At 36.6% G+C, this 25,032-nt stretch overlaps 1 protein-coding gene across 1 annotated transcript in view; it reads left to right on the top strand.

The window, feature by feature from the left end:
• Positions 1-25,032, top strand: part of STAM (signal transducing adaptor molecule) — a 55,210-nt gene that overhangs the window by 16,604 nt on the left and 13,574 nt on the right. The window contains exons 3-8 of the mRNA XM_003786781.2: positions 10,720-10,795; positions 10,876-10,971; positions 12,989-13,135; positions 18,491-18,581; positions 20,348-20,540; positions 22,030-22,124. Coding sequence (XP_003786829.1) covers positions 10,720-10,795; positions 10,876-10,971; positions 12,989-13,135; positions 18,491-18,581; positions 20,348-20,540; positions 22,030-22,124 — 698 coding nt within the window. The remainder of the gene's footprint in view (positions 1-10,719; positions 10,796-10,875; positions 10,972-12,988; positions 13,136-18,490; positions 18,582-20,347; positions 20,541-22,029; positions 22,125-25,032) is intronic.

Here is a 25,032-nt window from a genome sequence, read left to right as displayed (position 1 = left end):
TTGTGCTATATGTTATTTTGTATGTTAGCTGTCTTTGCTTTAGCTTCAGCCACGGATAGAGTTGACTGAAGGTGGAAAACACCATGAAACTGTTCATTACTTGCTTGATGGAACTAGGCAGTAAATCTTTTTTATTCAAACATAATTAGAATAATACTATGACAGTTGTTACTGATATTTTGTGAAAAATACAAATGTAAGCCTTTGGAAGGCAGTTTGTTAAAAATGTTTTCATTTGGCTTTGTATTGTCTTATGCTAGACTGATTTGTGACAATTTCTGACCTTTCATAGGAAGTTGATAGAATATTTCCTGATTTTCCAGGGGAAAAATAATCTCTGAGCTAGGCATCTCAGAGTTGAAAGAGCAACAGCAAGGCAGAGAAACAAACCTCTTCCAATTTTAATTTTTGCTATAATCACATCCTTCATTTGCAGCCTAATATTCAGAGTCTTTTCCAAGTGCTCTTTTCAGGGTAATAGCAGGCATTTATTGACCACTTACTTGCCATGCCCAGTTAAAGTGCCATATCGACTTTTTATTTAATCATCTCAATAGCTCTAGGTACTATAGGTTTTCCTTGCTTACAAAGGAGAAATCTGATTCATATTTAAGATTCTTTTATGTAATTTAAACTAGGGAAAGGATTCCAACAAGAGTAAGATTAAAGAATTTTTTATAAAGCTTGTTCCCGATTTCCGTGTAAATTTCACTTTCTTGACAGAGCAGGATTTCTTTAGTTGATTTTATTCTCTTTACATCAATCATTTTTTTCTTTTATTTGTCAAGCACTTATTAAATACTAACTGATAACATGCTTTGTATACGGCAGTAAATAAAGCAGGCATAGCCTTGGCCAGCAAACAGTGATGATAGTCTGCTGATGCAAAATGAAGCAAACAAGTAACCACATGATGGGCTAAGAAGATAATGGGGAGAGTGATGTGATGGAGAATAAAAGGAGGAGACATTTATATTTTGGGGGGAAAGGCTGATGTGAAGGGATATCATTTATGAAATTGCAGAGAGGCAAAAAGCTCAAAGCATTGCCTCCTAGGAAGAGGCAGTGTCACGTACCTGAATGCTGCAAGGTAGAGGAATCTTAGTGCCTTCTAAGAACTTGAAAGATAAAGAATAGCTGCAAAAGAGGTGAGTTGCCCCATATGAGCACAGAATTGGGCTTTGAAGAAAGTTAGGAAAGTAGAATGTTACAGTTGGAATATAGGATACTTTCTGTTAGGATTATAGAGGATTTTCAATTACTGCTAATGACAAATTCTGAGGTATGACCATGGGAGTTAATAGAATTGCCAAGGTGTTGGGAACATCACTTAAACTGGTTTTCAAATCTCTGCAGATTAGGATGAGGAATAATGTTGGAGAGAGTGGCAGTGAGCCAGCAGCTAAAATCATCAAGAACTTAGAGGGCAATTGAAGTTTTGAAATGGAATGAAGCAAGAGGAGTCTGACATGATCAGGCTGGGAGATTTAGGGAAGAGGGAAAAGGAAAGAGGCTAGTTGTAAAAGAGAAGGAAACACATATTTATGCTGTCCAGAACTAATGGTGAGTGTCTGCAAGCCCCTGCATGGTTCTGAGATTAACATTCTGATAAGGAAGTGTTAGAAACCTCCTCTTTCACAAATGAGGTCTGTCAAGCTTAAATCCTTTCCTACACCCTGCCCTTCTTTTTCTAGCAGTAGTTCTCAGAGTGGGTGGTATTGCTCCATTAGGGATTGTTGGGTGTCACAGGCTGGTGTTGGGGGTTACTACTGACATAGAATAGGCAGGGACCAGGGATGCCACATGCCAGATACGCTTCCACTGCAAATAATTTTTCTGATCTGAATACCAAATAGTGCTGTATTTAGAGTCATACTTCTAGGGTCTTCATACCTTTTTAATCCTACTTTCACGGCTGATTAGAGGTTAACCATGCAGCCGTATTGACTGTGTTTTATGTTATCAGTATTAATAATTTCTGTTTTTACCATTTTTCTTTTATGTTTACAATACTTTTAGGAAAAATATGCTATTATTCTTTTGTCAGACCTTGAGAAGGATATAATGAAAAGTTATTATCCTCATTTTGGAAAGTTGATTGACCTGAAAATAATTGATTTAGTAATAGATGAAGGAAAAAAAGTTTAAATTTAAATTACTGGCAATTTTCAGTGCCAGTAATTTTCTACATAGTATAAAACTGTCTTGTCATTGGTTAATCTTTGATTTTTATGATCCTAAAGAGTACTTTTCAAAAGAAATGTAGATGAAATATATTATATTTGAAATAAGAGACTTTCTGAAAGTTTCATAAAGCATAAGGTACTGTGGATCTTAACTCTTTTATCCAACAGTAGCATTAGATCTTCTTAGTTTTCTCTTTATGTAATCACAGAAATACCTTTTCAGATATTTGCACTGACTAGTCTCATTAGAGTCTAATGTTGAGCTATTATTCTCTTTTTTTTGAGACAAAGTCTCACTTTGTACCCCTCGGTAGAGTGTCATGATGTCACAGCTCACAGCAACCTCAAACTCTTAGGCTCAAGTGATTCTCTTGCCGTAGCCTCCCAAGTATCTGGGACTACAGGCGTCCCCCACAATAGCCAGCTATTTTTAGAGACGAGGTCTTGCTCTGGCTTAAGCTGGTCTCGGACCTGTAGGCTCAAGCAATCCACCCACTGTGGCCTCTCAGAGTGCTAGGATTACAGGCATGAGCCACTGTGCCAGGCCAAGCTATTGCTCTCTTAACAACTTACCTATAAGTAGGTAAACATTTATAAACAATGTACTGACATTGTTGGAAATTTACTCAGAGTTATTCAAAGAGATTTGAAATTTCGTTATTCTTTGAAAAGAGAATTGTTGCAATGTGAAATTTGTTTTCTATGATTCTCTGAAGAATTGAGCTGTATCATATGTGTATTTAACTTACTGAATTTAACTGTATTTTTTTGCAGCCCTGTCAGTTTTTTTCCCTAAAACTTTAAGCCTTCCAACCCATTCAGTGAGCCCTTGAGTGTGCTGTCTCACAGTGACAGTTCCCAGTTCCCACTCCTATCATGGTGTGAGTACCTCACTGCACTGAGGGTGATTCTTGCTCGGAGTATGTGTATTTTATATAACATGGTCCTGTATGCAAGCCAGCCTCTTCACCTGGTGTTCAAAGTAACAGTTTTACTTTAATAACTGAGGAAACATGGTCTGTGTTAGACACAATTTGAGAGCCGGTGCGGTATATTCTCTGTAGGTAACTCCCCAGTCAGAGAGAATTGATTATCTATAGTTTCAGCTTTGCTCCCTGACTTCAGAAATTAACTGGAGGAAACATTGCTGTTCTGTGACATTTTACAACAGTGCGGTGTGTTATGTCATTTACAAATAAGAGAAACAGATAATTTGGGGTAGAAAACTGGAAAAGTGAGAGAACTCTCCTTTTTCTGTTCTTGTCCGTGTCCCAGACCCTTGTCTTTTCCTTTTCCCATCTCAGGATAAGGGAAAGGGAGAACGTATCTTACAAAATGTTTTAAATGCCAGAATGGGGTTTTGAGAAGCTTTTTGACAGAGACAAGGATTTTACAAAGGGTGGGTACTGGGAGCTTTGATAGGCTCTTCTAAGTGTACAGGCAGAGTTTATCTTAGCAAGTGTTTTTATAAAATATTTTGTTGGTGTCTATTACCATCAGTCTCTCTCCTCACATCCTCTGATCCTCTCAGTATTACTTATTGTATGTGTTTTCTTTTATCGTGGTTTTATTAAGAGTTCTGTGAAATAAATTCTATGAAAGCATGTATGTTTTCCTCTTAGAGCGTGAACTCAGTGGGAGAATTGCAGGACTAGGTAATAAATAGAGCATTGGAAGGAAGATTATTTGGTTATCCTAAATACTAACTGTACAATGCTGAAAAGTAGTGTTTTTCATATTTAGCTCAATGACTTTTTTATGGAGTTTCTGCCATGTTGAGGGCATACATCTTATTCATAATGAAAACGTTTTAACTTAAGTCATTGGAGAGCAGCAGCAGTTGCTAAGTAATTCTTACTTTCATTCTTTCAGATTTCAGTTCAGAACTTAGTATGTGCCAGAGATCATGACTAAGGAGCAACCAAGGATCAGCTAGGCAGTCCAGAAACCCTCAAGATGGAGAAATAAACAGTTAAAGAGAAAAAACCCAACAGAACAGAGGTGATAAGTGCCGCAGCCTTCTCATGTGTTGGTGAAGGACACAGACTGGAGTCAGTCTGTCTGCACGTGATGCCCTTCCCATAGCGTCCAGCACAAAGCAGGCGCTCCCTCAGTGGTCACTATCACTGTTAACAATTATCATCTGACAAATTTAGTTTGGTATTTGAGTTTGCAGCTGGAATACCCAGTTCCAGGCTGTGCTTGATGTGGGGAAGCAGTTAAGGGACTAAATTTCTCACAGGTTTAAGCTGTGACCTATCGGATGAGTGAGTAAGAATTCCCTAAGAACAGCACAGGAGGAGAGTAGTGGAGAAGGACAGGAAGTCAGAAAGAACAGGGCACTTTTGAGAAGTGATCCAGAGATGAGATTCGTGGATGGACTTTATAAGCCTGACTTTTTTCTAATTTGTGTTTACAAACTTGAGCAGATTTATTACTGTACATGTTATGTTTAAATTTCATTCTAAAAGATAAAGATCCAAATAATCCTAAATAATGCAGTTTAATACTGTTCAAAGCTAAAAGTTGTCAGCCTGCTTTGCTGTTCTCATTATCTCTTGCTATGTAACAAACCATCCTAACACTTAGTGGATTACAAGAGCAGTTTGTTAGTAGTATTACTCAGGGTTATGTGGGCTGTCCCTGTTTGTGATCTCTTATGAAGTTGCTGTCACGTAGTGCTGGGACTAGATTTATCTGAAGGCTTGAGTAGGATGTATGGGTAGCAGCCATGGCGGCCATTAACTGGGGCCTCAGCTGGGGCTATTGTTGAAACTCTTCCCTGAGGCCTTGGCTTCTGGCTTGAGTTTCTCATAGAATGGAGGCTGAGTTTCCAGAGGGACATCCTAAGAGCCAGTGCTCCAGGAGATTCAGGTGTACTGGAGCTTCTTGTGAACTGTAAGTCTCAGAATGTGACTTCTGTTACTTTCTATTGGTCAGGCAGGTCACTGAGGTTGGCCCACGTTCAAGGGTAAAATGTCACTTCTTGATGGGAAGTGGCAAGGTTAGACTATAGAAGAGCAGGGGGGAAGGGAATTATTATTGTGGTTACATTTTGGAATACACAATGTGCCAGAGATCTATTAATGTTGAATTAGAACTCTCAATTTGACAACAGAACAATGAAATGTATCCTTAGAACATAACAATGGGTTCTAATAAACAAAACTGTGTATTCTGCTTTTGATACTTATGACACTCAGTCCTTAAGAACTGGAATGACAAAATGTGAAATGAGGATTCCTTTATTTTTTTATTTGACATGTAATTATGACTTTTTAAACATAGAAAAATACTGTGTTGAGGTGGCACCTGTGGCTCAAAGGAGTAGGGCTCCAGCTCCATATACTGGAGGTGGCGGGTTCAAACCTGGCCCTGGCCAAAAAAAAAAGAAAAATACTGTGTTGAGAGATCTGTACCCATTGGTACAAAGAGGAACAACCAATAAAGAATCTTAACTGATTTGATAGTCATGCAGATTTTCTTTCATGGTTACTCACCACAGTTTTGTTTGATACACATGACCTGATGAAAGCTTTTAGTTTACGAAAATTCATAAAAGTTAAAAATACTAGCATTTTCTAAACTTTGTGGGGTTTTTTTTCTGTTTTTTTTTTTTTGAGACAGAGTCTTACTATGTCACCCTTGGTAGAGTGCTATGGCATCACAGCTCACAGCAACTTCAAAAGTTGGGGCTTAAGCAATTCTCTTGCCTCACCCTCCCAAGTAGCTGGGACTACAGGCAGCTGCCACAATGCCTGGCTATTTTTTTGTTGCAGTTATTATTGTTTAGCTATCCCGGGCCAGGTTCGGTGGGACCCACCAGCCTCGGTGCATGTGGCCAGCGCTGTAACCACTATGCTATGGGTGCCAACCCTAAACTTTGTGGTTTTAAACATATTTGTAGTTTATGTAAAATTTGGATAACCATTTAAATTTATGTAACAGCTGTAACTTATACAGAGATTCATTTAATTTACAGTTAAAAGCTAGCCTGTGAAGTCCCGTGATGTGGGGTCAATATCTTATTCACTGTTTTATTTCTAAAGCTTGCATAGTACTTGCTACCTGCAAGGTAATTGATGAGCATTAGGTTCACCATACAGTAGAACCTCTGCAAGTTGACCACTTAAGGGACTGTAACAAACTGATCAAAGTGATCAACATACAGGCCTACTGTACTGATACATGCATGTCTGGTCTTTAAAAGTTAGGTCAACTTAAGGAGGTGGTCAGTGTAGGGAGATGTCAGGTATGGAGGTTCTACGGTGTTAACAGAGTTTTTTATGGTGTCATTGTAGTTTGTATGGAGTAGGTGATTCATCCTGGCAGTATTACTTACCTAATTGAATTAATCATAAGAGTTGGTATCCTTTAACACTAGTATTTACAAATAGCATGCTATATGGTAGACCCAAACTTCCAATAGGGTGAATGTGCAAGAATGAGCAGTTTTCTAAACTTACTTTCCTTAGATCAAGGAGATGACTGCTGATAAAGTACATTTAAAACATCTGTTTTTCCAGAGTTGCCTTAAAAGCTTCAAGTTCTGCAGAGTTTGTATTTTGTTTGAGAAATTGGAAAAGTCTGTATTAGAAAAGAAAGCACAGTAGAAAGCCCTGATATTTATGTTTGAAGATTAACTGATGAAGTGGAGTTCACATCTTAATGTTCATTTACTTTCAAGCCTGAGGAAGCTTGTTCTTAATAGTTGTGACTTCACAAAGAAACTGTGGCTGAGAGGAGTGTGATGGGATCGCAGATGGGAGGAGGGAGTATTTGACAGAGAAGAGCCCCTCTAAAAGATGCTTTCTTTGCATCTGACTGTAAGGTTAGTTGAGGTGGAGTGGAGTAATACTGGTAAATGATGAAATTGTCTTTGGTGCCTTAGTTCATCAGAGCTGGCAGATCCCGAGGCAGCTGTGTACATTCCTGCCAAGTCTGTTCTTAGTCTGGTCTATAACTTGAGAAAAAGACATTAGAAGCTATAGCTCTTGAAAATACCACCCCTCTTTTTCTTACCCTTGTAAGAGCTATGTGAGACAGAACTATTTATAACAAGACTCTTATCTTTTATCCTAATTTTTTCTTATACTTAGTGTCTGGCTTTTGTTACGGTGTTTTTCTTTTCATTCATCTGAAAGTATTTTTTAATTTCCTTTGTGTTTTTTTGTTTTTTTTTTTTTTGCTTTGATCCATTGACTATTTAGGAGTATGTTGTCTAATTTTCACACACTTTAACTTCCTAAATTTTTGTATGTCATTGGTTTCTAATTCTGTTGTTTTTGGAGAATGCATTTTCTCTGATTTTTATTCTTTCAAATCTATAGAAACTTGCTTATAGTTTAATGTAGTGTTTATGCTGCATAAGGTTCCATAACCACTTGAGAGTATTTTGCTATTTAGGGATGGAATATTATATAGCTGTGTGGAGTTGTTAGAGTAAAATATATATCATTTCAATCTAATGATTTAATATTTTGAGGCTATATTCCTTTGACTTACATGAAGAGTTCCTTGCGTGTGTTATCTTAATTCACTGAAAGGCAAATGGGTGGTCAGAACATAGAGTGCTTAGTGTGATAGATTTTAATCTTGTTAGTGCCTGTACTACATGGTAACTGGTGTCATGGGAAAGTTTGAACTTTCTAAGTTAAACTTTTCTAAGATCCAGTTTACTGTGAATATTTGGGATACTGAGTGAGTTTTCCTATTATGTAATTTTTTTGAGAACCGACACATAGATGCTTCCTGGGTTGCAGTTACTTTGCATTACTGTGATTGTTAATTATCATATAGCACCTCCATGAAATGCAAGTTTGCCACTTGCTTGGTCTGCCATTAAAAAAAAAACAGTTTTATTGAGGTATGATTAGTGCATCCTCTGTAAATGTATTATATGATAGTTTGAAGAGTTTTGATAAGTACATGCACCTATATAACCACCACCCTATCAAGACAGCATTTAATCACAACCAAAATTTCTTTCCACGCTAGGCATATGTGTTGTTTCATGTAGATTAAATTTCCCTTTCTAAAATTTCATAAAATGAATTGATGTAGTAAGTGCTGTTATGTCAAGCACTGAGTATTTTTCAAAGTGAATTCAGTTTTGTGTCTATCATTACTTCAGTTTATTGCTAAGCAATATTGAGGCCGGGCATAATGGCTCATACCTGTAATCCCAGATTGGGAGGCCAGGCAGAAAGATCATTTGAGGCTGGGAGTTTGAGATTAGCACTGGCAAAATAGCAAGACCTTGTGTTTATTATTTATTAAAAAAAGAAAACCACACAAGCATATTATGGCCCAGTGTGGTGGCTCACACCTGTAATCCCAGTACTTTAGGAGACCGAGGTGGAAGGATCATCACATGAAGCCAGAAGTTGGAGACCAGCATGGGTAACATGGGCAACATAGTGAGACCCCATCTGTACAAAAAGTAAGGAGAAAAAATACATTGTCTTACTGTGTTAAAATTTACATACTCATTTGTTGATAGACATTTGGATTGTGTGCAGTTTTGGCTCTTAGGCGCACAGCTGTTATGAGCATTCTTGTACAAAGTACTTGATTTTCATGTCCTTAAGTGAAATTATGGTTTTGTGATATCATTTGACATAAGAGTTATTTAGGTATATGTTATTTGATTTCCAGATATTTGAGGATTTTCCTGCATTTCTCAACATTTTTATAGTTTAAAATGTAGTCTATTTTGGTGAATTTTGCAGTTGAAAAAAATGTGTGGCATGCCATTGGTGGGTGGATTGCTCTTGAATGTCAGCAAAGTCAAGTTGCCTGATACTCTTGTTCATGTAGTCCATCTTTGTATTTTTTGTCTTGGGTTATCAAAGTACTAAGAGGGGTAGATTGAAGTTTCCTGTAGATTCCTTTGTTTTTCCTCACAGCTTTATCAGTGTTTCCTTTATATATTTTGAAATTCTTTTGTTATGTACATAGACATTTAGAATTATGCTTTCTTGGAGGAGTTAACCTTTTTGTTATCGTATAGTGTCCTTCTTTATCCCTGTTACATTCCATGTCCTTAAAATTACTGAAGCACAGTGTATCTATATTATTGGAATAAAATCTTGATCTGTCATTTACCACATGCCTTGTACCTGTTTCTTCTGTTTGTTTTTCTTTATTTCCATTTATCTTTTATATATCAGTTTTTTTTATGGTTTTGTTGTATTTTTATTGATCTTTTATAAATACTTTTAGTGGAGGCCCGGCCCTTTGTTAAATTTTATGTTGTCCTTTTTTCTCACTGTACTTCAGATACTTTCAGCATGTTTTAAAATTTATTGATCTTCAAACTTGTCTAATTTCATCCAATAAATTTTTTATCTTAAATATTTTTATCTGTGTTTTATCTGGTTCATTTTTATATGCCATTTATTTCCTTGTTATATTGATGATTTCTAAAATATTTTTAGCAGCTTATACATCTATATAGTATCGAGTTCTTTTTTTTTTTTTTTTTGAGACAGGAGCCTCCAGCTGTCCCCCTGGGTAGAGTGTCGTGGCATTACAGCTCACAGCAACCTCCAACTCCTGGGCTCAAGCGAGTCTCCTGCCTCCGCCTCCCAAGTAGCTGGGACCACAGGCGCCCGCCACAACGCCCGGCTATTTTTTGGTTGCAGCCGTCATTGTTGTTTGGCGGGTCCAGGCTGGGGATTTGAACCCACCACCTTAGGTGTACGTGGCTGGCGCCTTAGCCTGTTGAGCTATAGGCACCGAGCCTAGTATCGAGTTCTTGACTGTTAATTCTGTCTTCTTGTCAGGATTGCATTTTCAGTTGATAGAATATTTTCCTAGTTATGTGTCGCTTTTCTTCTTTGTGTTATGTCTAGTAATTTTTGATTGAATACTTGGTATTTTAGATATTGTTGACCGGGTTTTGTTGTATTCCTATTAAAGAGTGTTAGTTTAGTCTTTCAGGAGTTGTTACACTGAACTCTTCTTGGTTTCACTATCCTTGCACCAAGATACAGAAACTTCGTTTAGTAGAAAATTTGTAGTCATACTTGGAAAGTGCCTGCAGGCATAAAGTTGAGGCAAAACTCTGACTTATATAATTTATTTTCCTTTTTTGGTGTCATCATTCACTACTGCCTATGGCCTAATGTCTCCAGTCAATTAGCTCAATATATATTTCAATTATATTTTTCTAGTTTTATAATTGCTCACAGCAGGAATATAAGTCTGGTTCCAGTTATTCCATCATGGTTGGAAATGGAAGTTTTATCCTACCATTTTATTTTTAAAACTTGCTTTTCACTCAGAAATAGCCTAAAATTATTAATCTGTGCTTGCTAAGTTAGAAAGCCTGTTAATTTTGTTTGAAAATTTTAAAAGAATTAATAATGCAATTTTTCAACCCTTTCATTAATAAAAATACAAATTCTCTCTTCTCTATCTCTTTGATAGTCTGTCTTTTGTATAGTGGTCTGTTGCCTGTTGTGACATTTAAGGGAAGAGAAAAAGCTAAGTGTACTATTAATTAATTATTACATGTCTCATTTTTTAGACCAAAAGATTGTCTTCGGTCTATTATGAGGAGGGTGAACCATAAGGATCCTCATGTTGCTATGCAGGCGTTGACTGTAAGTGGTTTCCTTTGAAGCTCTACTACACATTATCTGCCGTAATCGAACCCTTTTAACATCCGATTTTATGCTTTTAGCTTCTAGGAGCATGTGTATCAAACTGTGGGAAAATTTTTCATTTAGAAGTATGTTCAAGAGATTTTGCTAGTGAAGTAAGCAACGTATTAAATAAGGTAAGAAACATTATTTCCAGGAATTAAGGTAGTTTTCTTTTTTCATGTACTTCATTATTCACTTTTCATATTTTAAACCACAAAAAATTGTTCTATATCTTTTTAAAAAACCCTTTCTAGGCCAAGTCTGTTCAATATATAAGTAAATATATTAGAACCTCCATAGTTGACCAGTTCCCTACATTTACCACCTCCTTAAGTTGACCTAATTTTCATAGACCCGACATGTACCACATGTACCTATCAGGACAGTAGGCCTAGTTCCTTTTGTTGACCAGTTTGTTACAGTCGCTTGGGTGGTCAACTTAGAGCGGTTATACTGTATTATATTTTGCTGACAAGAATATAGAGTCCCACAATTTTGAGAGTTGGATTTTTCAGGTCATATTTGAATATATTTAACTTCTTTTCCCAACATCTCTTTCATTTAATAAGAGAACGTGTATTTCTATATCTAATTAAGTAATATCAGTCTATTTTAGTCACATTTTTTCCTAACTGTTTTTGTAGCCACAGAGGTATTTTCCTAATGTAGAACCCTTCAGAAATACTGTCAAAAATATATGGCTCTGTTGAGTTTTTATCTTGTTGTGAATAAGGCCACTACCTAGCCATCACAGGATTTTAATTACTGTAATGCTTTTCTGTCTGGCTAAATCCACAGCTGAAGTTGCCCCAGAAGTGACAGCAAGGGCGTTCTTACAAGAGACTGGCCCCATTGGGGCCAGTTGAGATGCCAAGAAAAGAAGGCCCAAATACCTTGGTGATGAGTCCTTTGCCTTTCTTAGGGGAACCTACATACAGAGGACTATGAGGGACACTGAGAAAAGAGAGGTTCTTCCCAGATAGGTTGATAATGTAGGGATCAGTTTATGTAGTTTATGTGAGGGACTAAGGAATTTGGCTCAGGGCTATGGCTGATTTTTACATGTTTAGCAGCATATTTGATTTTTTAGTGTTACGGGAGCAGTCTGAACAACTTCATCAGTGCTTGGGAATGTTCAAGGTCCCAGGTTGGGTCTTTGCAGGCTGGGTTGCAGAATAAGTAAGGCACTCTTTGTTTTTTGATTAGGACATAGAAAGGAGGGGGAGGAGATTTGGAACACCATAAAACTGTCTATTTAATTGCTTATGGAATAAAAATCCAGATTAAACAATTCAAGAAATTAAAAAATTTATATAAGTAATATGTAAGATATGCCAGTAAAAACTTGTGCATTATGAAGGTAATTTTTTCTGGCTTTTTTGCAGGGAGAGGTACTAAACATCAAGAAAAAGTTTTTAAGAGGGAAAATGTCTCATGTGTGTTGGGAAAAAATGAATAGTTTTAGGTTTTAGTAGGAAAAAAACAGTCCAGAAGTGTGATGGGAATTTAAAATCGGTACTTTTCAAACATTATGATTATGTGATAATCATTTTCTTCTGCTTTAGTTATATTTAGTTGTTTCCTAATAATTAATAAGTGTTGTCTCTTAATGTCTTGTATGTCCATCATGATGTACAGCTGTTATGAAGAGATCCTACTATGGTTTCTTTAAGTAAAGATGAAGTGTTAAAGTTTAATAGTATCAGTAACTGTTCTGAAAAACAGCTGGGTATAGGAGAGTGGACTTCTCTTTACTTTGTAAATGTTTTACAATAAACATATTGGTTTTTTACCAATATGGGAGGGATGCTGTTTTGAAGAAGTGAGGTTTCCTAGATAAAGTGCATATTAAACCAGGCCCCAGAATAATTAAGGATCATGGGAAAACATACAGTTGTGAATTTTAATTTCATTAAAAATTCAGGAATTAGGAATAAAGGAACTGTGTCATTTATTCTCTCCTTCCATTTATTTTTTTTTATTGGTCTGCAAAAAGCAAAACAAAGTAAACTACTTTTTTTGTCTGCCTGATAGTTGGAGATAATTTGTGACTCCAAAACTCTGTAACACATCATGTAATTTTTATATTTAAAGTGTCTATGAAATAAATAGGAAATTGATACTTTTTGTTAATTTTTTCCTATTTTACAGGGTCATCCTAAAGTATGTGAAAAATTAAAAGCTCTTATGGTCGAATGGACAGATGAATTTAAGAATGATCCACAACTTAGTCTAATATCAGCAATGATCAAGAATCTTAAGGAACAAGGAGTTACGTTCCCAGCTATTGGTTCTCAGGTATTTTGTTACATTGTGTATGTGCTACAGTTTATTTCTATAGAACAGCTGCATTTATTTGAATCTTTCTTTTTCTCTCCATTCTCAGGTAGTTTTTATTAGCTCAGAAGAATTTTTGTTTATAGTTGTGCATTCAGAGGTGCCAGAAAAACATTACAGTAGAATATTAATGTGTCCTTACCTCTGCTTTCACACAATCTGTCTGTCTTTATGAATGAATGGGTTTAACGTTTTGCAATTTTAAAAAAAACTGTTACATAGGTGTAATAATATAGACAGAATAGCTATGTTATGTCAGGTAATATTGACAGTATTGTTAAATGCGCTTACTGTTATAACTTTGTCTACAAAGAATGATGGGTCAAAAATGAGGATATCTTTAAAATTTAGGGAAGGATTTAGAAGTCTTTTGATTAGGATATTTATAAAGACATATATTAAAAATGCTAGGGAAGCTGGGCACAGTGGCCCACAGTTGTAATCCCAAGGATTCAGGAAGTCGAGACAGGAAGATTGCTTGAGGCCAGGAGTTTGAGTCAAGCCTGAGCAACACAGTGAGATCCCCAGCTCTATAAATAAAAAATTAGCCAGATGTGGTGGTAGCATGTGCCTACAGTCCCAGCTACTCTGGAGGTGGAGACAGGAGGATTGCCTGAGCCCAGGATTTCTAGGCTACAGTGAACTGTGTGATCACACCACTGCCTTCTGCTCTAGTCTGGATGAGAGAGTAAGACTCTGTCTGTAAAAAATAAAAAAATAAAATAAAATAAAAATGGGAAGGAGATATAAGGAGTGAATGGGAAGAGAAACACAGGAAACACCTTTTTCCTTAATAAGAGCTGACTGTATATAAATCTTCTTCCTTTCCCCCAACAGATAAGATTGAAAGGCTTAACTTCCTCCACCCCTTCCCCCCCATAAAAAGAATATTTATGTAATGGAATCAAATTCTAACTTATATGAAAAAAACAAAGGTATTTTTTTTCTTTAATTCCTTTTCTATTCTGGGTAACCATCCTTTAGGGTGCCAAACTAGTCTAGAGGTTTCCAATATGTGGTAATTTACTATACAGTCTTTCCCCACCCTGTGAATTGGAGCATATCATAGTGAGTGGTGTGAGACATGAACAGAAATCTTTCAGTGTAGAGGGTTTATACTTGGACTTTTGACATACTGGTTCAGGCCCATCTAGACTAGACTTTCTTCCCAAAGCATTTCCAGTTTTTTCAGTGCTCTTGAGATGTGAATGCCCAAAACTATCTTAGGAAGAAGGAAGGAAGCCAAGGAATTTTTTTTAACTTGAAAAAATTTTGGTTTATGATTAGTTTTATCATGATAAATTGTATAATTGTCTTTAAGAAGTATTTATAATTGATAGCTGGCATTTAATAAGTGTAATTTCTAGAATCTGTATAATTAAAGAATAATTTTATGCAGAATAATCCAAGACATAAATTCCTTGAGAATAGAAACAATGCTAATTTATCAGAGAGTAGACCCTGCAGAGAATAAGAGAGTGTGGATACTTAGTGGAATTGTATTTTCTATACCTGTTCCAAAACTTATTGCTCAAAATGTGGTTTGTTGACCAACATCCTTGGCATTACGTAGAAACTTGGTAGAAACGCAGCATCTCAGCCACCCTCCCAGATCTGTGGATTCACTATCTCCACTGTAACATCCTCAGGTGCCTCTATGCACATTGAAACTTGAGTGGCACTGCTCTAGAGTATCCTTTCAGTGTAAGTGAAAACTGCATTCATTCTACAAAGGGACTTGCTCTTATAAAAGAAGGGAGAGTTATTAATGAGTACTTCCATACATAGCCTTGTTCGGTTAATCTAGAATCTTAGATAGCTGTGGGAACAATTTTAAGGATCCTCTATTCTAATCCACTCATTTTACAGATGAGAAAACTGAGACTCAGAATGATTAAGAGATTTGCCCAGGGCCACAGCTAGTAGTTGACAGAGCTGGAACTAGAACACAGGCATGCTCTCAGTCCAGTGTTCTTTTCACTCCAGACCCTGCCTCTGTTTGATATAGAGGTTAGTGGATATGTGTCTGTCCTTACTGGGCTTCAAAGGACAAGAAGTGGAGTGAACACTGGCAAGAGCATTATTTCTTGATTGGTGGAGGGATTAGGTTATTCTCTAGTTCAAAAGGTTCAGGGCACAGAAGAGCAGTTGTAAAGGCAATAATTTTCTACTTGGCATCCATGCTCCGTGGTTAGGGCACCGGCCACATATACTGGGTCTGGCGGGTTCAAACCTGGCCCAGACCTGCTAAAACAACAATGACAACTACAACAAAAAAATAGCCAGGCATTGTGGTGGGCACCTGTAGTCCTAGCTACTTGGGAGGTTGAAACGAGAGAATCGCTTAAGCCCAAGAGTTTGATGTTGCTATGAGCTGTGACACCACAGCACTCTACCAAGGGTGACATAATGATGATGGTCTGTCTCAAAACAAAACAAAAAAAAGAAAACATGACTTTACTTTTCTTCTTTTGATTTAGGTATCAAAATACACAAAAATTAATTTTGTTATAGTTATCCATTCAGCTACAAGAACATATATATTTATATATATGCAGATATATATACATATAATGTAGATAAAGTAAAATATGAAATAGAGTGATGGTTTTTTGAGTGGTTTTTGAAAAGCTTATCATTGGAAACCCTATGTGAAAAAAGCTTCATGTTTAATGAAAAAATAAATCATCTAGGTTCAACTGAAGAACTCTAGATTTTAAAGCCACTCATTTATGTGATTCCCCACATTTTCATCAGACTAGATTTTTGTCAGGACATACTCAGCAAAAGCCCCTAAAGATAGATTTTTTAAAAAAAGTGTACGTGTATGTTTTCAATCTAAGTACAAAAGAAAATACTGTACAAATATTAAGAAAAATAATACTTTAGCCGCCTAACTCATGCTGATGCAGTTCTCTCAGCACCAAGTTCGAATGTAGAGACAGAAGTAAGGCTGGCACTGCTACTGCATTTGCCTAGCTAATAAAACAAGCATCATTGTTATACTTAGAACCTGATGATAGAAAAGAAGTTTAAAATCGGTTTGGGAATGAAGGGCTTAATATAGTTTATTTCCGCACTTCCTTCTTGATTGATAGAAATTCCTTCAGAGAGCGCAAAAGGTATCTATATTGTGAAATCTACCAGTCTGAACAAAAATTTATGTAAATGATAAAGGTTTTCCTGATGAAGCCTGCCTTCAGTTCTTAGAAGTGTGTGATAATTAAAGCATTATCCTAAAACAGATTGATTGCCTCTAGAGATGGATCAGAATTGAGTTATATTCATTGAACTCCAGAAAGCTTTTATCTTGTCAGCTTTTAAAAAATAAATTTGTTTAACAGCATGAAATACAGTAAGTGAAGAATATAGAACTGTATTTTCTTATAATGTTAAATATTTTGCCTTTCATATACGCAACAAACATTTATTGATTGCTTGTAACATTTGAGCATATTTTCTCAAGAAGCATATAGTCTGATGGTGGGGACAGACTACTACATATTGTAATAAAAGCTGAGATTTATTGCCTGTTACTTTGTGCCAACCACTAGTATAAGTACCGTACCTGTGATAATTTGAATACTTTTTAGAATTCCATTTTTAATTGGTTGTTTTGGGAATTGTGATAAATATTTATAACTGCTCACAATCTGCTTTGTGTGAATATTTTATGTAAAACTATATAGGGCCATTTACCCCACCTCAGCATCCTTTTTGCTATAGTTTTCATGTCTGTTACCTTTATATACAGGATAAACTGTTAGATAATTGCCTCAGAAAGCCCCTTCCCCCAAAAGCCCCTTCCTACTTTTAAAGTTACAACTCCTCCCCAAGCACAGGGAGTGGCTTACCTCATCACTCTGTTCCAATTACCTGCTGCCCACCCCTAACGACTCTTTCCTCCGGCGCAATAACTCCTTATTGGTTATCCCAGCATCCCGTCACCATTCTGAGACTTCCCTATATAAGGGTACATTTCTCCCCCACCCCCGCCCCCCGCCTTTCTCCTCTGCTCTCTCTCTCTTTTCTCTTCCCCACTCTCTCCTCATGTCTCTCCCCTCTTTTCTCTCCTCCTTGGTGCTGCTCTGCAGCCTCCCTCCCCCACCAGTAAAGTCCTTTTGTACAAGCCTTAGTGATCTGTGAGATCTCTGCCGAGTGCCTTTCTTTCATAAACACCTGGAGATAATGTACTTTTAATGTTCTTTTAAACCCTGTGGCTTTGGAAGCTGGGTGTGTTAATTTAGTCATCTGATGAGGCTAGGAGGTACCCAGGAGGTATATGTGCTGTTACTGTCCCCATTGTGTTGTTGAGGAACTTGGGCCACAAAGAGGCTGTTGCACCCAGTGTCATGCTGCTAGAAAGTGGAGAACCTGGGATTTGACCCCATGTCTGCCTGACTCCACAGCTTGCTTTCTTCACCACCCATATCATGGGAACTTGTTCAAAAGTATTGTGAGAGGAACAAAGAGGAGAGAATGTTTAGTTAAAGAATTTAGGAATGTTTCCTTGAGAAAGCAGTATTTTAGTTGTTCAGTGTTCACTGAGGGATGAGTTCAAGCTCAATAGGGAAGAAAGTGGATAGAGCAAAAAGAGCTGGAGGGAAGAGAACCAACAGAAGCAAGGCAGTGTCAGAGGGTTGGCAGGGCTGGGGTTTCAATTGCCTGAGGCTGCTAGCAGTTGCTGATGTCTGGTGGAGTGGTTGAGAATGAGGCTGGGAAGGTGGGCTGGTGTGAAAACTAAGAGGCCTCAACATCTAGACGCTTGTAATTCCAAAAGTGTGAATCAGTTTATAGATTCATTTGTGTACTTGTCCCCACTGCCTTATTTACAAATGTTTAATATAGGCAGTGGTACACTTTAAGAATTAACTACTTGTGCTTTAGTTTGTAAAATAGGATTTTATGAGCACGTATATAATTATGTATAAGTCTGAGTTCTTAAAGATAACATCCTGACTTTTGCTCTGGAAAGAAGCAAGAAAATACAGTCACTAAATAATTTAAAATTTTTTATTTATTAAATTTAAAGTATATAAATTTTTAAAAATTTAATTTTTTTTCCTCTCCTTTCTTTCTGATATTAGAATTTTTCTAAAAACATTGAAGTTTCCTATCATCTTCTGATCTGTGTCCTGTCTGCTTTGAGTTTAAGCCTTTACCCAGATCTAGAGAGTGCTCTTGGGCTGTTTGCCCTGAGAGTCTCTTTACTTCTGGTTCTGACTCTTCTCCCTTTCAAGGTGGATGCTGATTAGGTAAGGGTGGGAGAATTTGAGACCAACCTTCAAATACTGTGTTTCTTTTTTTGTGTGTTAGGCTGCAGAACAAGCAAAAGCAAGCCCAGCCCTGGTAGCCAAGGATCCTGGTACTGTGGCTACCAAAAAAGAAGAAGAAGATTTAGCAAAAGGTGCGTCTTTTAAGTCCTTGGTGGTGGGAAGGAGGTAGACCTCTGACTATTTTTTTTCTGAGATAATTCAAGATGAAAAAATTAGGACTTGACAGCTAAAGCTGAAACCTTTGTCTCCCTCTCCACTGTCCTTTTTCCTCTAATCTTCAGAGGCAACTGCTGTTCCAAGTGTCTGTCTCATCTGTGTTCCTAGTGTTTTTACTGTACCACATATCTATAAACAATATCAAATGCTGTGTCCAGCAAATTCTTTCTTCACAAATAGTATTCTCTAAGTGCCATCCGCACTAGTTTCACTCAACATTATGGGTAAGATCTATTCAGGATGAGACATTTAAATCAAGTTTATTTGACTGAACTGCTGTCAAATATTCCACTGTACTAATAAATATCTCATACTTTTTCTACCCTCCTTACTAATGAACATGTGGGTTCTTTCTGAGTTTTTCACTGTAACAAATAATTCTGCATGAATATTCTCGTACATGTTCTCCTGTGCATATATATAGATGTACGACTGCCTCTGTTATATGTGACTAAAATAGTATAGTTGGATCAGAGAAGTGGTACAGATCCAACTTTGATGAATGGTTACATGGTTTCCTTTTCCATCAGCAGTGTATGTAAGCTATTATGATGACTATTTTTTAATCCCTCAACAAGATTTGGTATTGTTAGAGTTAATTTTTGTGAATCTGACACATTTGAAATGATGTCCAATTATTTTGTGTTTTTACTTTTGTGATTACTGGTGAGGTTGAGTTCATTTTTGTATGTTAAGTAGCTATTCTGATTTTCCCTTTGGTGAATTAGCTTTCTATTCCTGTTTGTTTTTTAAACAATATGTAGAAGTCTTTATTCTAAATATTAATTATTAATCTGTTACCTATTTTATCTGTTGTTATTTATTCCTGGTTTTCAGCTCATACTTTGGCTTTGATCAGGATTTTTTGCTTTCCTGTTATTTTATGTCTTCTTAAAGATATTTTTCTCTACCCTAGTGTCCAAAAAGATATTTTCCTGTATTACCTTCTGGTAATTTTAAAGTTTTATTTTCCTATTTGCTCTTTTATTAATCTAGAACAAAGGTAGAACAGTAGAAGGGGCAATGAGTTGAGTTGAAAGCAGGATAATCAATGCACTGAGATTACATAGTAGAGCCTGAGTGATGTATAGTGATGGTCTGCCCTGGGTGGGTAGTGGTGGACACAGAGGAGATGTATTTGAGATCTCTTTTGGAGGATTTTGTTAGGTGAGTCTTTGGACTGATCATATAAGAATAACCTTTGTAGCAATAAAATGTAGGTTCTTAATACTACCTTTAAAGCTTGATTTAGTTAAGTCTGCATTGAGACTTGGTACTTCCTGGGTGATTTTGATTACTTTTTGGCAATTTAAACTATGTGAACACATTAAAAAGGAAAAAGAAAATATAAAATATCTGCAGCTAAATTTTAAAAAAGTAGGTCTAAGAATTTATATCTTTTTATTACCCAGAATAATTTTAACTATGTGTGTTCAGTAAAAATAGGAGCCATCATAGTGTTCAGTTTTTTTGTTAGTTGATTTATTTTTAAACTTCCAGTTATAAATGAATGAATAAAATTGATAAAATAATTTTTGTTTATTGTGTCAAGCTATGTCCTAGTTTCCACCTACAATATTAAAAGAAGAATATTTTTTTTACCTTGAGGTATCTTTTTGTACTTCTTTGGATTTTTGGATATAATAACATTTGGGGTCTTTCCAAACTCATTATTTTGCAGCCATTGAATTATCATTGAAGGAACAAAGGCAGCAGTCAACCACCCTTTCCACTTTATATCCAAGCACATCCAATCTCTTAACTAACCACCAACACGAAGGTCGAAAAGTTCGTGCTATATATGACTTTGAAGCTGCTGAAGATAATGAACTTACTTTTAAAGCTGGAGAAATTATTACAGTTCTCGATGACAGGTACTGGTTAATATTAAATTGAATATGCATATAAACATATATGACATTACTTTTGTGTTTTTGGTAAGTACACTTACCAAATGTGATAATAAATATTGACCCAGGTATTTTATCTGTATGACAGTTGGTTTGCTTTGTCATACTGTATGGATTCTTATTTTATAGTTTAATGTTTTCTCATTTATTATTTAATTCATTTTTTGTTTTGAAGGCCTAACTTATTCATTTTTTGGTTCTATCTAATAATATAGATCATTAATTTTTTTAAAAAGTTAAGATTTTAGAAAACACTGTGTACATGTATATGTTTTTGAAATTTCTAAGAAATACATCATCTGTTGCATTTATTTAAATAGAACAGTCTGTCCATGTGGAACAAATTATTTTTACGTGGAATTATAAATTTGCATTATCATAGGGGAGGTGATAACAGTACATCAGGTTTATGTATTTTTTATATAGCTTAATGTTTTGCTCAAAAATGTTTTGTTACTGATGCTTGTGAGTGATAGTGAAGTACTGAGTTTTGAAGGTGGTTTTTAAAAATAAATTGAAATTGATCTTAAGTTATTCATGTTTACTGCCTTAGTCCATTTGGGCTCTTGTAGCAGACCACCACAAACTAGTAGGCTTATGAACAACAGAAATTTTTCTCACAGTTCTGGAGTCTTAAGTCCCAGATCAAGCCACCGGCAGATTTGGTGTGAGCTGAGGACCCACTTCCTGGTTAATAGATGGCTGACTTTTCACTGTGTCCTCACATGGCAGAAGGGACAAATGAGCTGTCTGGGGTCTCTTTTATAAGGTCACTGATCCCACTCATGACCTAATCACTTACCAAAGGGCCCCCCCTCCTGTTAACATCACCTTGCAGGTTAAGGTTTCAACATGTGAATTTTGAGAGGACACAAATATTTTAGACTTATATTTTAATTTTTTTTTCTTTTTGAGTAGGAGAAAATGAAGTAAAGTTTGAGTGGGTTATCTGGAAATTGCACACAACCTTGACCATTCATTCTTTCAAAACCATTTATGGAGTACTTGCTAGCTTTCCATATACTGAGCACTGGCTGTACCACGCTGAACACACCAGGGAGCATGCTCCTGGGAACACTTTGTGGTATGAACCAGGCCATCTTTTGTATGTGTTTTGTTGAGAGAAAAAAACTTGTTGGTATGTGTTAGAAAGAGTAATGATTTAGGAATGGAGATTTAAATTAAGAGCCTACCTTTATATCTTATTACAAAGGGTTCTTACACTGGGGCCCATGAGCTACCTGAATTTGATAGTTTTAAAGTGTAGGGCTGTGTGTTGGATGGTTTCTCCCTCCTCAAAGGCCTCTTGTTTGTAATATAGATTCATTGGCTCCTTTACTGGATTGTTGTGAGTAATAATAATCTGGTAATAATGTAAACTAAATGAGACCAAAGACAAAAACTTAGAGTAATAAAAATATTATAGTAAAACATTCTTTTTTGTTCATCACAGCGATCCCAACTGGTGGAAAGGTGAAACCCATCAAGGCATAGGGTTATTTCCTTCTAATTTTGTGACTGCAGATCTCACTGCTGAACCAGAAATGAGTAAGTATTTCTTAATCTGCCAGTGAATGACAATGTATTATCCTCTGCTTATTGAAAGTTGACTAAGGTCAACTTTTTGGAGCAGTGATTCTCAAACGTTAACACTTCCAAGGTATTTATTCACCATGTGGCTCCCTAGGCATGTTTTATCAGAAATAATCTTGAGAATTGAAATGTCTGTCTGCTAAGATTATCTTTGAACCATAGACACTCTTTCTCTGTCTATATGGATACCATTGTGAAAATGCAGATTCATTAAGAAGTATTATTGTCTCGGCACCTGTAGCTTAAGCGGCTAAGGTGCCAGCCACATACACCAAAGCTGGCAGGTTTGAATCCAGCCTGGATCTGCCAAACAACAATGACAATTACAACCAAAAAATAGCTGGGCATTGTGGTGGGCGCCTGTACTCATAGCTACTCAGGAGGCTGAGGCAAGAGAATCGCTTAAGTCCAGGAGTTAGTGGTTGCTGTGAGCTGTGATGCCACGGGACTCTACCCAGAGTGACAGGTTGAGGCTCTGTCTCAAATAAAAAGAAGTGTTAGGGGGTTTATACATCTGTATATTTTTCTCATCAGTTGGTGCGTGCGATAAGTACAATATTACCTTATGGAGGATTCTTTCTCTTCAAAGATTGGGACTGTTTTTTCTAGTGCCGAGCCCAACTTGGAAGCAGGGCGCCGAAGTAAGATGTCAGATATTCAGAAGGAGCCATTTTAATGGATATAACCAATCATATAAATAGTTTTTTATTTAATTTACAAACCCTTGCTGACTATGAGAAATAAACTAGAAAGTGAGGCCATGAAAGAAAAGTGTTCTTAGTGGCAGCCATAATAGTCGTGGGAGAAGTAAGTGCCACCCGTCTGTCAGAGTACTGGGAGAAAGTTCTCTATATTTCTACATAATACTTTACTTCACAGAATCTTCATAATGGTAAGTGTGAGTCATCAAGAAAAGTTTAAGTCATAAACAAATCCCTCTGTTTAAGAAAGCAGAAAAATATGTTCATATCTTGAAAGATTTCTATTGGATTTAAATATTTAAAATTTTAAAAAAGTTTTTGTGTATAAGTTGGTAAGCTATAATTATCTGGCGAAATGTCTCACATTATGTTTTTTATTTTTTGTTTTTTTAAATGGAGACAAAGTCTCATTCTGTTGCCCAGGCCTGAATGCAGTGACATCACCATAACTCACTGCAACCCCAAACTCAGCCTGTCTTCTTGCCTCAACCTCCTGAGCTAGGACTACAGGTTTGTGCCACCATGCCTGGCTACTTATTTTATTCTAATTTTTTCATAGAAACAGGGGTCTCACTGTGTGGTCAGGCTGGCCTTGACCACCTGCCCTCAAGGGAACCTTCGCCTTGGCCTCCCAAAGTGCTGGGATCATAGGCATGAACCATTGTACCAAGCTTCATATTATCTTTGGATAGCAAAAGATAGAGGAGATCAAAGAAAATTAGAAACTACAAGGTACTTAGGGTTTTTTTTGGTTTACAAGGATTTTAAGAAACAATCTTCGTCTTAGTCACTTTTTTTATTTCTATTGGCACCTAGTGCTGAATTACAGAGTAAATGATAAATAAATATGTGTTTACAGCAAACCAGAAATTACAGACCTTTAACAAAATGATGTCTTCTTATAGTTATTGTCAGGTTGTCTTGTATCACTTCTATAGAGGCAGATTTCTGATACCCATTCTTTAATGAAATCTTTTCTTTTTTTTTTGCAGTTTTTAGCCGGGGCTCGGTCTGAACCTGCCACCTCTGGCATGTGGGGCCAGTGCCCCACTCCTTTGAGCCGCAGGCGCCACAGTTCTTTGACTTTATTTTATTTTTTTTGTTCCTAGAACTCAAAAACATGGAGAACCGTGTTTCATTGGCTTTGTATCGTGCACTGACTTTTTAATAACCTGGCTGGTGATGGTGCTTTTTTGTTGTTTGGAAGGCTTTTCTTTTTTCCCTGAAACAGCTGTTGGAAGGGATAGAATTGTCTTGGACTAATGTTCGGGATAAAGTTTGAGATCTCACGTGGCTCATGCGGCTATTTCACCTCTTTTCCATCAGACAGCAGCAGAGCTTCAGTAAGAGTTTTCTAGTTTTTCTCATGTTTCATTCTGGAGGATCTGAAAAAGAAACAGGAGCATCTGAGCTGTAATGGGTTATAATTCTCAAGGTTGGAAAATGAGTGCTAACATGATCCCCCCATAGCATCATTCTTTTTGAGGAAGTAGCAGCCTATTTTACTTAACCTGTTAGTAGAACTATCTACCCTACTCAGCTTACTCTTATTTTGGAGATACAGTACAATATTATGAAAATAATTTGTTATATTTGTAATTAGTGTTTTTTCCTTATACATGGAGCAATAATATTAGTTCCTATGAGAAAAAGGGCTGCAAATTTGTGCCTTGTCAGCTGTTAGGCTATGAAGTCAGCCGTGCTTTCTCCTATGGGTAACAGCCAGTGCTATCTCAGCTCTCTGCTTGTTAATAGCTCAAGATATAAAAAGCAAAAATGTCTGTAGCAGATGTCTCTTTTCCTCTGTGGAAAAATAAATGAGCTAAAACTTATTTTTTTTTTTTTAGAATGTTGCTTTATGGTCACTTGAATGGAATGAATATATTCCTTGTGTTGGACATTAAAATATTTCTGTTTTACATGGAAGCACACAGCACAAAGCTTAAAATCAGAGGCCAGACTCAGACAGATTGGCATTCAAACCCAGGCTTTGTCACTTACTAGCTTTCTCTTGTGTAAGAGTTTTGAATCTTTCTAAGCCACCTTATTTATAAATTTGGCATGTCTTAGGATTGTTCTGGAGATCAATTGAGGAAATGTTGTATTCCATTGAGCCTATTTAAGAGTTTTGTCCCCTGCACAGTTTAGTACATGTTAATCTT

This window comes from Otolemur garnettii, unplaced genomic scaffold (genome assembly GCF_000181295.1).
Source record: "Otolemur garnettii isolate 467f Iridium unplaced genomic scaffold, OtoGar3 scaffold00019, whole genome shotgun sequence".
Lineage (NCBI taxonomy): Eukaryota > Metazoa > Chordata > Mammalia > Primates > Galagidae > Otolemur > Otolemur garnettii.
The sequence above is the reverse complement of the archived record's forward strand: the minus strand, read 5'-3'. Positions and strand labels throughout refer to the sequence as shown.